This window comes from Rhamphochromis sp. 'chilingali' (genome assembly GCF_963969265.1).
Source record: "Rhamphochromis sp. 'chilingali' genome assembly, chromosome: 18".
Lineage (NCBI taxonomy): Eukaryota > Metazoa > Chordata > Actinopteri > Cichliformes > Cichlidae > Rhamphochromis > Rhamphochromis sp. 'chilingali'.
In genome coordinates, this window is record NC_137945.1 from 3,811,779 (window position 1) to 3,824,720 (window position 12,942).

Sequence of the window (12,942 nt, forward strand, 5' to 3'; positions counted from 1 at the left end):
TACAAGCTGTGCTTTCAAAGTGTTTCTTGTCTCTGCTTCATCTGCTCCAGCTTGTAGCGAGTTTATAATCAGGGTGGTTTGTGATATCTGAACTGAACTGTATTTTGTATTTTTGTGTGATTTTGAAATGATGAATTATGACTTCTAAGAGGAGAAGTTTGAATTTTATTTGTTTGTTTTTTTGTCTGTTTTCTGGTTGTTTAAATGAAATTATTGTGAAGAAAAATTTCCTTTGGGTTCATGATTGTTAATTGTTGCTTCAACATTGTCCATTTTGATGTTTTACCTAAATAAATAATTTAAATACATCACTGTCATCAGTCATGTCTAAGTATAAAACCCCACTTTCACAATCTGAATCAGAATCAGCTTTATTTACTAAATATATGTTTTAACATCCAGGTATTTCCACGTCACATTGCATATCCAATTTTATGTCATCTTTGTTTGTCTCATGACAGCACACAGATGGCATGATAGTGTAGCTTTGTGTTGGAAAGGATCCTGGTTAACTAAGTCGCACTGGCATAGTCTCAAGGACATCCTACTGATGTATTCTGACCTTAGACTACTCTCACCAACGGTAATACTGTCCAAATGCTTTTTTTTTTGAGTGTTAATTTCTTTAAGTAAATGTGAGTATGAATAAAAAAATGGTTTAAATGAAATATCCACTGAAGTGAGTTCACTCCATTTATGTTTAAACAGTTTCACCTTTCACAAGAATGTACGCTGATTTTGTTGATTGTACTTTTAACAAATCCACAAAGCTTTCTCACTGTGAGTAATGGTAATGTAGAAGTTAAATTATATTTAATGGCATTCACAACGTATAATTTTCCAGAAATATATAAAAGACATATGTGGGTAAGTTGTATCGTCCTCTTCTCTCTAAACAGAACATACACTGTATAAGATCAATAAAAAATATTTGAAACCTATACTGGGGTATCCACTTGTGTCTGGAATAAAGTCTCTTACAGATAATATTTATCTGTCCATTTACGTATTTGACCAGCATTGACCCAGTTATCTTCTTTTTTGGGAAGACTGTGAGTTTTTGGATCTATGTACGTCAGTAACTTTTGTATCAGAATCAGAATCAGAATCAGAAAGGGTTTTATTGCCAAATGTTGAGCAGGTTTACAACATTAGGAAATTGCTGCGGTGCTTCAGTGCAAACATACTGTCATAAATTACGCTTAAATAGACATGAAATAAAAATAAGAATAAGAATTAAAAGTGCTAAATAGATAAATATATACATGATATATACATGAGTGCAGGTGGTGATCAGTGCAAACATGGAATGATGCAGTGAACACAGCGTAGGGTCATGTGTTAGTGGCGGGAACAGTCATATGGTTATTGTTCATGTGTCCAACAGCAGAGGGGAAGAAACTGTTCTTATGGCGAGAGGTTCTGGTGCGAATGGACCGGAGCCTCCTGCCTGAGGGGAGCAGGTCAAACAGACTGTGTCCAGGGTGAGAAGGGTCAGCTGAGATCCGAGCTGCACGCCCCAGTGTCCTGGAGGTGTACAGGTCCTGCAGAGATGGGAGTCTGCAGCCGATCACCTTCTCAGCAGAGCGCACAACACGCTGCAGTCTCTGTTTGTCTGTTGTTACATTTCCTCTGCTTATTAATGATTTGCGTCATTGTGTTTACCACAGATTAGATCTAGAAGCTAAGCATGTCATGTTTTTATTTAGAAAACTCTGGGAAGGCCAAACCTTGACTCATGGTGTTTTTCCAGCCAGGTATGATTTTATTGCAGTGTCAGTGTGTTTGAGATCATTCTCATGAAGAGAATTAAGCCACTGCCAGTCACATTCTTTCCAGATGATATCACATTGTGCATCGAAATCTAACCTTACTTTTCTGCCTCAAAAGCTGATTCAGTATATCTGGACGTAATGTTTTCAGCGGGAGAAACGTTTCGTTACCTCCGGATGAAGTGAATTTTGGGATGCCCTTACTTGGATGAATGAGCATGCATCAAGATACTTACTTTTCTTGTTTTCAAATTTTTTATCAGATTTGACAAGATCTCCAACACCAAACCATGACAGAGCCTACACCCTGTTTTACAGATGGCTGTAAAAACTCTCTATAGTACCTCTCTCCAGAGCTCCTCGGTACATGTTGATGATTTGAACCAAAATTTTCAAATTCAGGTTAATTACTCTTTAAGACCTAATTTCTTGTTATCCGTCAGCCTTTTCTCCCAGTGTCCCTTCATTAAGAATGGCTTCTTTACAGCCACCATTCTGAGATTCTTAAGAACATCATCTATTATGAACAGTTTTTCCACTTTTTAGAAGTCAAAAGTATCGCTGTCATACTTTTCATTCAGAGAATAATCTATCTGAGGTGTTCTGGATATTTTTGTTGGACACAATGAGCCAACACGAAGTTGTGCTGTGATCTTTTAACATTTGGTCCAACACTACTTTCCTATGATTAAAATCATTAATGGGCGTTCATAGCCTCTTGAAAAGGAACAAGGATTTTGGTGAGAGGATGGAACAAATTTGACAGGAAGTTGTCACAGAAGTTGGTGATGTGAAAAAAAACTTGTAAACTGTAGGTGCAAACCCACAGACAATCTCATAATCATACAGAAAGATTCAGGAAGGTTTTCGTGAGGAAATACTTTTCTTAAAGACATGTGGTCAGAGAGAAAACCAGGAAGTTCCTTGTAACATGTAAATTAAAAAAAAAAGGCACCAAAAAGAAAACAATGCAATCATCAGCACTCAGAAAACAAATAAGCAATTATTCTATTGTTTTCAGGAGCTGGAAGAAAGATTTGTGTCTTTTAAAGTAGTTACAGTTGAAGCCACTATGACGACATTTTCTGATTTTCTAACAGAGAATCATTAGTAATCACAAAAATGTGGTTTGTGCTCAGCCAAGTCATCTTTATAAGGAGACAGAACTACATCTTCAGATGATTACTATTGCGCTCTACCATCATACATCCAGTGTGCTGATAAATTCACTGGTTGCCTTAATGCACTTTTCTACTCTATTTGAGTAGTGCTTAAAAAAAATCCTCATTCAGTAATTCATATAAGCACTTTTTTTTCTACATCTTAGTGCTTTCTAGCTAACATCTAATCTGACTTTATGCTAGTGACAGAGACTGGCCAGTTGCTTTCTGTACTTAAAATATATGTCTATGTGCTTTATTTGTTTCCTCAAAACAAATCTAACAAGGAAAAAAAGGGAACCGTCCAGTTATTTTCAAATAAGAAAAATGAAGAAAAAAAAACACGAAATGAATCCTTTTGTCATATATGTTTTTCTCATGAGTATGATTACTGTTATTTACTTAGAATTAGGTTTAGAGTTTTTGCAGTGTAGACTGTTTTTTTGTACCCTAAATATTCTTTACCCATTCAGATGAAGACAATCTTAGAAACCTGAAGAAAAATCCAATGTGTTGAAGCATGTCTACTAACTATAAATGTGATACACCACCCAATTTGAACGTTCACAGAAATAACTGATTAACATGACCTATGAATATAAAACAATCTACAACTGGAACCAGCTTCAGAGTGATATATTTTTGAATGTATGGGTATTTCTGAAAATATTTAAATACATTCCCAAAAACTGTGTCTAAATTTCTAAAAACTTGACACAAAGTAAAAAACGTTAGAACTTTTTTGTTAAAATTTTACATCAAATAAAATTCAAAATCATGTTCTCTTTTCTAAAAACCGACATTCGTGCTCTGGTTGTATTGAAGTTCTGCCACCCTGTGGCAAAACTTTATGACTCACAAGAGAATCACGGCGCAATGTGTGTTTGTAAGAAAGACGATGTATTGTTTTGAAATATGTGTGTTAATGTCTTCATTTAATTTAATAAAATATAGGCAGTCTGTGAAACTATCATAAAAAAACTACCATGAAAAATCACTTTTTTGTAGTTTCATTAAAAAAGGTAACTTTTTATATATTCTATTTTGATTACTTTCTGTTTTTATTTTTTGTGTTTTTGGCTTATAGCTAAAGACAATCAAATAATTCTTATCTGGCTCTTACAATTGTAGTTGTGAAACTCTCATTAGTGATACAATGTACATTCAGATTACTACAGATGTGTGTCTTACAGACCATTATATAAAAACAGAACAAAACACTGTGACAAACATGATTTATCACAGTGATAGTCATTCAAAACATGACTATCAAATGTGATCATGTGAAACACGAATTCCAGAAAAGTTGGGACATTCTTTGAATTTTAACAAAATGTAAACTAAAAGACTTTCAAATCACATGACCTAATATTTTCTCTATAACAGAATGTAAATGACACAACAAATGATTAAACCATGAAATTTTACTTTTTTATACAATTTTATTTAATTTTTGTGCATAAAAAATTCTTAGTTTGAACATTCATGTGATTCATAATGTGATTTTCAAGTATTTTAGTTGCTCAAACTTTAAGAACGACGCATTTTTTCTGGAATTTAGGTTGCATGTTTTGGCTTGATATTATCCATACAAAAAAGTTTCATTAATAGTGATTTACAATTGACTAGTTTGTTTGGATGCATTCCAGATATGCTTCATTATGCTGGGATCATTCTGTCGTTCACAGCCTTAGATGAAACCAGAAGGTGAAATGTAAAAAGAATATTTTAGAAGTGACAAATTCTTCAACCACACGCTGTCCTTTAAATTCACCAGCAATGAATGCACTTGATAAATAACTGCACTGTTACAAAAAACATCGTAAAACAATGGTAATCTTCCGGCAGCTGGGGCGCCAAAATACGACCGTGAAATAACAGAAAATAACTGTCCCATAAAAATACGGTTATTTTCAGTAATGAAAATAGAGTTTGTTGCGCTAATTTGACATGGGATTCTGCCTTTTCCAAGTGCTTTTAGACATTAAATTAGGAACATTTTTACGCGATCAAACAATGAAATTACCTATAAACAAGGTCACTGAATGTGGAAATATGAATCATAATACGTAAATGTACAGAAATATACAGTTAACAGTTGGTTCGAATAATAATTGATTGGATGTCCAGGGACAGACTGACAGAGGTGAGGATGCCATATCGCACCATCACTAGTAGGCGGTAGATGAAGAGTCTTGACCACGGACACAACGACGGAGAGTGTCCGAGCCGGGGCGCGAACCGGCAATCTTTTGATCACAAGGCGAACTGCCAACCCTTGAGCCATGAACGGCCTAACTAGCAATGATAATAATACTTATGTGATGCAACTCAAGCTTATAGGGATCATGTTATATACTTTTCCATAGCATTACATTTGAATTCGATCTTTCAAATAACGGACAGATATTTGTGAGATCATGATACATTTGTATCATTTGTATTTTAACAATCTAAATATGCATATGTACAGACAGATACATTTTAATTTAATTTAATTATGTTGTATTACATTAGGCAAGGCAAGGCAAGTTTATTTGTATAGCACAATTCAACAACAAGGTGATTCAAAGTGCTTTACAGAGACATTAGAAACAAAAACAAATAAAAAGCATGATTTAAAATTGATTAAAACAAGCAAATAAAACAAACTAACTAATTAACAAACAAACAAACAAACAAAACAGTATATAAAATCAAAACAGATAAAATCAGTAGTTAAAATGTTAGTTTTGAAATTTAAGCTTAAAAGTGTGGATTTGGTGCTTTATTCAAATGCAGCTGAGAACAGGTGAGTCTTCAACCTGGATTTAAATAAACTGAGTGTTTCAGCTGATCTGAGGCTTTCTGGGAGTTTGTTCCAGATATAAGGAGCATAAAAGCTGAATGCAGCTTCTCCGTGTCTGGTTCTGACTCTGGGAACTGATAAAAGACCGGATCCAGATGACCTGAGGGATCTGGATGGTTCATGCTGGGTCAGGAGGTCGCTGATGTATTTTGGTCCTAAACCATTCAGAGCTTTATAGGCCAGCATCAGAACTTTAAAGTCTATCCTCTGACGGACAGGCAGCCAGTGTAAGGACCTCAGAGCTGGACTGATGTGGTCCACTTTTTTGGTCTTAGTGAGGACTCGAGCAGCAGAGTTCTGAATGAGCTGTAGTTGTCTGACTGATTTTTTTAGGTTACAGTGATTACAGTGATTTAACGTTAATTTACATTCAAAATGTGAAGTCAAAGTCTATTTACGTAACTTTAATGATATTCTAGAAGAACAGAACATTACTGTAAAATGCACAGTAAAATACCTTCATATTAGGGTTTTTTCCTACAGTCGCAGCCATACCCGCGACCGTGTTGTTAGTTCACATTCATTGGCCGATGCTTAGCGTCATGTTATTTATATTAATTGCAATTCCTACCTCTACATTTCTTTTTCAAAATATATAATTAGCACAGTGTGTCCGTGCAATGTTTTACATTGTGGCATGCAGAGAAATCTTAACAACGAAGCTCACAGAGAGAGATTGAGATTGTTGTTTAACCCCAAGCTGGTAGGGGGAGGTCTTTATTAAAACACTTGCTGTGCTACAATGTGCCTCAAGGTTCAACAACAGCACAACAGAAGTCACTCATGGTACAGCACTCTCTCTACAAAACAACAACTGTCAGTGACGCTGCACCACGGCGTAAACACAACATTCAAGATAATGAATAATGGCAGAAATGAACTTTCTCCAAAGGGTGGCGGGTCTCTAACTTAGAGATAGGTTGAAGAGTTCGGCCGTCCATGAATGGCTCAGAGTCGAGCCGCTACTCCTCCACATTATAAGGAACCAGTTGGGGTGGTTCCGGCATCTGACAAGGATGCCTCCTGGGTGAGGTATTGCAGGCATTTCCCATTATATGTTACAATGGGTAGGACTAGACATCACCTCAGATGTAATGTTGAAGAAAAAGAGGGGGGGGGAAATGGTGACCAGGTACAAAAGTTTCATGCAGAAGAGATAAGCTGCATTTTCTTCTTTTTTCTATGTTTTACTTTAATATGATTTATCAGCAGCTCCATCACACAAATATTGATTTCAACATGATTTTTTTCACTCAGTTACATAATGTAGGAATGTGTTGATCAAAAATATATTTTGATAAATATTTATATTTTTAACGAAGAATTAAAAATGATTTAGTATTAGCAAAAGCACACATAAATAAACTCTTCTTCTGTATCACTTTACCCATGGAAAGACTAGTTATTATTTCCTTTTACCCTCAAACAATGTCCAAAAGGTAAAACAGAAATCCAAAACTGGAAGAACCAGTTTGAACCCACAGCTCTGTCACTGTCAAATGCCAGAGGCATGCCAGCTGTAAAGCTATAAAAGCACTGTGTTGAACAGAGGCTTTAACATTCATCTCTCTCACCTGCGCAGTGACAACAGTGAAGTTAAGATGGCTTCATTTCCACTATGTAAGATTTATAGTTAATCTTCATCAAATAAAAGTAGTGAATTGTGTTTGAGGTCCTGTGAAGTGAATTGTGAATTGTGAATTGTGTTTCAGGTCCTGATTTGAGCATTGTGATGATTGGGAAAACTGGTGTGGGTAAGAGCGCTGTTGGAAACACCATCCTGGGAAAAACAAATTTCAGCTCTTGTCCCTTACTGGGGTCAGTGACCGAGGTCTGTGAAAAAGGTGTGGCACAGATGGGTAACAGGTCAGTTAGTGTTGTAGACACACCAGGGATCATGGACGTTGCGAATTCAGATGAGTTCATCAAAAAAGAAATCAAGAAATGTGTTGAAGACTCCTCTCCCGGTCCTCATGTGTTCCTGTTGGTCTTCCAAGTGGGTCGATTCACTAAGGAGGAGAAAAACTCAGTGAAAGCCCTGCAGGAGCTGTTTGGCCCAGAGATAAACCAGCACATGATTGTGCTGTTCACCCGTGGCGGCGATCTTGAAGACATGACCATAGAGGAGTATGTAAATGAAGCTGATCTTGGACTTCAGCACATCATTGAAAGCTGTGGAAACAGGTTCCACGTCTTTGACAACACCAGCAGTGACAGAAAGCAGGTGGAGCAGCTGGTCAAGAAGATTGATGACATGGTGGCAGCAAATGGAGGCATACGCTACACAAACGCCATGTATAGACAGGTGGAGGAAGCACACAGTAAGGGATTGGCCGTGGATGAGTGTAAATTCACTGAGTCGCTGTTTCAGCGTATCAAAATGTTTCGTACTGTTCTTCATGGAGATTAAATTGTTGTAATAAATAGTGATGAATCTAGTCTAAACAGGACAGTTTCTGTACCCATTTGTAAGTCTAGTCTGACACAGACTTACAGTGTAGACAGCTGTCTACATTATTTAACTTTATCTTTTGGTATTCAAGAGGAAAGCATTATAAAGTGAAATAATAATCATAGTACGAGCTTTTCTCTACTGCATCTGCTCCAATTTGTAGTGAGTTTGCAACCCTGATGGTTTGGTGTTAAATTTATTTTAAATAGTGTGTTTTATGCATATTTTCAGTCAATGACTTGTTTTTAAATGATGGCATGAAGTTTGAAATGTATTTTCTTTTCTTTGCCATTTTTGTCTGAAAATATTGTGAAAAGCATTTAATTTTGTCAATGATTGTTTATTGTTGCTTCAGTGTAATTCTTTTAAATGTTATATCTCAATAAATAATTTCAATGCATCGCTGTCATCATTTCTTTCTAATTCTAAAACACTGCTTTCTTTTTTTTTTTTTTTTTTTTTTTTGTGTCCCGTTTGGATCTTTAGCCATCAGAATTGTTGTCTTGAGGCCAAGAAAGATGCCAAGCGGATTTATTTTACCAAGTGGATCATCATGGCCTTGCCATATTGGTCCATTTGATTGACCTTTATTATAATTATGAATTTATTTTATTTTCAGTTGCAAACGGGACGGACATAACTGTGGGATAGGACAGGGGGAAAGAATGAAAGAAAGAGGGGGAGAGAAAGAAAGAAAACCAAAGGGGAGAAGAGACGGTGAGAAGGGGGGGAAGAGAGAAAAAAAAAAAAACAAACAAAAAAAAAAAAAAAGGTATGGAGGAGATCAAAACTCCAGACATCTAGAGGCCCCCAGAACACAAGAGACCAAGGAAGACCCACAGAGGGGCAGCTGCGCCACTGTCCCAGTAAGAGCTGAGGAGAGTCCCAGATGAGGGCTCACTCAGCAGCCGCGGAGCAGAAGCCAGGGTTAGTTGCAGTGACGTGCCCGTGAGCTCCGCCGGCAGCCAGCTGTGCCTGAGTGACCGAGCCCCAGGCCGAGAGGCCGGGGGCACCCCACCTCCGAAGTGGCCCGAGCGAGCCCCAGGCTCCAGGCCCCGATAAGCGGCCGCCAAGGAGTGAGCCGGTGTGTACCCGGACGCCCACCCCCAGACACAAAGAACCACCAACGCACCGATGTCTGAGGGGGTCCGCCACTGGCAGGGGAAGTGGTGGTGGGTGGAGATAGGCCTCCAAACCTTGGAGGGCCTGAGATGTCCCCAGAGAGGTGGCGTCTGATACCCAACCTGACATATAGACACAGACATACAGGCACACACAGACACAAACATCCATTCCCACCCTCATGCTCTCATATGCACTTACTCCACACTCAACCAACGTGGAGACAGACATAAAGAGACGCTGTACACACAATCACACTCCCCAAGCGTACTCTACGAACCGGGTCTAGGTACTCTTGCCCCTGGAGGGGGGAACTGCACCCAGACCCTGGTGTTTCCAGTCTACATAACCATGGCTATCAAAATTGCCCATGTATGTTTTTTTCTTAATGATGCTATTTTATGCATATGTATAAAAATATATGGAAATAAGCTGCCTTCTTCCTGTTTCGTGCAATGTGTTGGTTTTTTTGTGTGTCATATGTCATTTACTCAGTTATTACATTACTTACTAATATCGTCATGTACTGTATGTACAGTGAGTATAGTACTGGGGTTGTATTTATCAGAATGCAGACAAATAATGTTGGTCAGTAAACAGTAAAGCTGTATTTGGTTTCCTTACTTTTTAACTCAGACATGGGCCGAGTATGTGTTCCCAGTTTATTTGATGTATTTTTGAATCCCTTCAGTAGCCATTTTCAGAATAGAGTATTTTCTACAGTTTCCCAATAACTGAGAAATGTGAATGAAATTAAAGTTTTGGAACTAAAAATATGAAAATACCTAAAAGTCAGAGGTTAGGAAAATTAAAAAGATTCCCAACAACATCACACTGCATCTGGATCATAACAAAGTGAGCTCTTCCTTATGACTGCCCTCTACAGCAAGTCCAGGTGTAACTACAGACTTTATGTCAACCAGTCAGTTGCACATTAATAATGGAATAAAGTGAATTAATAAAAATGTTATTTACTATACACTGTTCCAAAAAATAGTAATGTCAAATTATTTTACTGTGTAGTTTACAGTCGTGTACTGTTTTTCTAGAATATCATTACATTTACATAAGTAGACTGATCTGACACGTCAAATGTAAAATAACATAACATCACTGTAAATGTAATAAAAAACAATTTACTTGTTTTTTAAATATACTTTTTTGTACATATGCATATTTAGATTGTAAAAATGCATCCAGAAATGTCTCCCATCATGCCTTGGGACATGTGTTGCTGTTTAGATGTTCTTGTTCTATTGTTTATGGTTACGTTACTTTTAACTGTTATCTTGAATGTTGTGTTTACGCCTGTCATGAGTCGCTGTGTGGCAGGCAGGAGTTGGACGCAAAATGCAGGCACTCAGGCATGAGGTTTAAACACAAACAAACTCAGCTTTATTTGCTGGCAGGGGAAAGTCATAAAAAAGGCAAACTAAACTAAACTAAACTGGAAACTCATAAACAAAACTCAGTGAGACACAGGGAGATCCACACAGCATGAGGGACGACGCGACACGGACACAGAGAAACACAAGGCTTAAATACACAGAGGGAGCAATCAGGGAATGAGTAACAGGGGGGAAACACAGCTGGGCAAATCAGGCCTAACGAGACAAAGGAAACACAACCAGACGCATTTACATGAGACACGGACTTTCAAAGTAAAACAGGAAACATAACACAGACTGAACTTAGACACACAGACAGGCACTACAGAGGGAACAGAGACGTGGGACCAGGGCAGACACGAAACAAATGAAACACAACGAGCCAGAAACCAAAACACAGGGAACAAAGTCCAAAACAACAGCACTGAGGCCCAGGAACAGTCCAAAAGCAAACAAACAAAAGAGCCCACGAAAGGCGCAGAGGCCCAGGCAACAGTCTCGAAAAGTTCAGGGGGGCGGCCCGGAGGCTGACGGCCCAAGAGCCCAGAAAACAATTCAGGAGGCCGGGGAGGCGGGAAGCACCGGCGGCGACGGAACAGATCAGGAGGGTGGCCGGGCAGGAGGCACCGGCGGCGACGTAGTTCAGGGGGCCATCCATGATGGCGGCGTAGTTCAGGGAGCTGTCCATGATGGCAACGACGTCCAGTCATCGGCCGAACAGGACATGCAGGACGAGCAGGCCGGACAGGACGTGCTGGCCGGACCGGACATGCAGGACGAACAGGACCAGACGGCATGGGGACCTCAGGCGCAGACGAAGCTAGACGGAGCGAGGCAGGACCAGGCGACACCAAAGGCGAAGACACGGAGGCAGGACCAGGCGACGCCGAAGGCGAAGACACGGAGGCTGGACCAGGCGGAGCTGAAGACACGGAGGCTGGACCAGGCGAAGGTGGTGGCGCTGCAGGCGACGGCGTGGGAGCCGCAAGTGGTTGCTGGACGGGCCCCTCGGACCCTCCAGCGGGAACAGACGGCTGAAGCGGTCCCTCGGACCCTCCAGCGGGAACAGACGGCTGAAGCGGTTCCTCGGACCCTCAAGCGGAAGCAGGTTGCTGGACGGGCCCCTCGGACCCTCCAGCGGGAACAAACGGCTGAGCAGCCAAGTGACCCTGTGGCTGAGCAGCTGATGCAAAAAATATAGCCCCAGAATAAATAGTCCCATGGCCCGAAGAAAGAGAAAAAGTGTCCTTTTCGCTCACCACAGCCGGCTGTTTTGACATCCGGCTGTGGGGTGACACGTCCGGCTGTGGGGTGACACGCCGGTGGCGTGGCCGCCGCTTCCTCCTCGGTGATGGCTCCAATGGGCCGGGCAACTCCAAGTCCGGCGGGCTGGGCAGCACATCTTTCTCCGAGTTGGGTAGGTGAGCGGTAGCAACAGGGGGATGCAGAAGAAGCTCATTAAGGAAAAACTCCTGTATGAGTGGGTGAAGTGAGTCCAAAAGCCAGGGGAGACCAGAAACCAGTCGCTGTAGCCGGTTCGCTACAGCACGCTGAAATTCCTCCCCAGGATGATTCAGCCACAGGTCACATAATTTATCCACTGAATAAATTATATCCTCCCTGAGCTCTTCAGACGGGGCAAGTGCTGCTGGGTCCATGTACTGGTCGCGTCATTCTGTCATGAGTCGCTGTGTGGCAGGCAGGAGTTGGACGCAAAATGAAGGCACTCAGGCATCAGGTTTAAATACAAACAAACTCAGCTTTATTTGCTGGCAGGGGAAAGTAATAAAAAAGGCAAACTGATTTGCCATTCCCATTGATCTTGTACAATTCTAGGCATTCCAGTATCCAGCTGTGGGGCATTGAGTCATAGGCCTTCTTGTAATCAATCCAGGCAGTGCACAGGTTGGTCAGTCTGGTCTTGCAGTCTCGGCTGACTGTTCTGTCTACCAGTAGCTGGTGTTTTGCGCCTCTGGTATTCTTGCCAATTCCTTTCTGTGTCCCGCTCATGTATTGACCCATGTGCCTGTTCATCTTAGCCGATATGATGCCTGACAGGAGCTTCCATGTAGTACTGAGGCAGGTTATTGGTCGGTAGTTGGAGGGGACCGGTCCCTTCTTGGGGTCCTTGGGGATCAGGACCGTCCGACCTTCGGTTAGCCATTCCGGGTGTCTCTCGTTAATTAGCAGCTGGTTCATT

At 40.4% G+C, this 12,942-nt stretch overlaps 1 protein-coding gene across 1 annotated transcript; it reads left to right on the forward strand.

Annotated features, from left to right (window-relative positions):
- Positions 1-7,488: 7,488 nt before the first annotated feature.
- On the forward strand, positions 7,489-8,190 carry LOC308385354 (GTPase IMAP family member 7-like; the record flags this gene model as incomplete). Its single annotated transcript, XM_080864211.1, has 1 exon — positions 7,489-8,190. A coding segment is annotated over one exon (702 nt), but the record flags the coding sequence as incomplete, so codon positions are not given.
- Between the last annotated feature and the right edge of the window lie 4,752 nt (positions 8,191-12,942).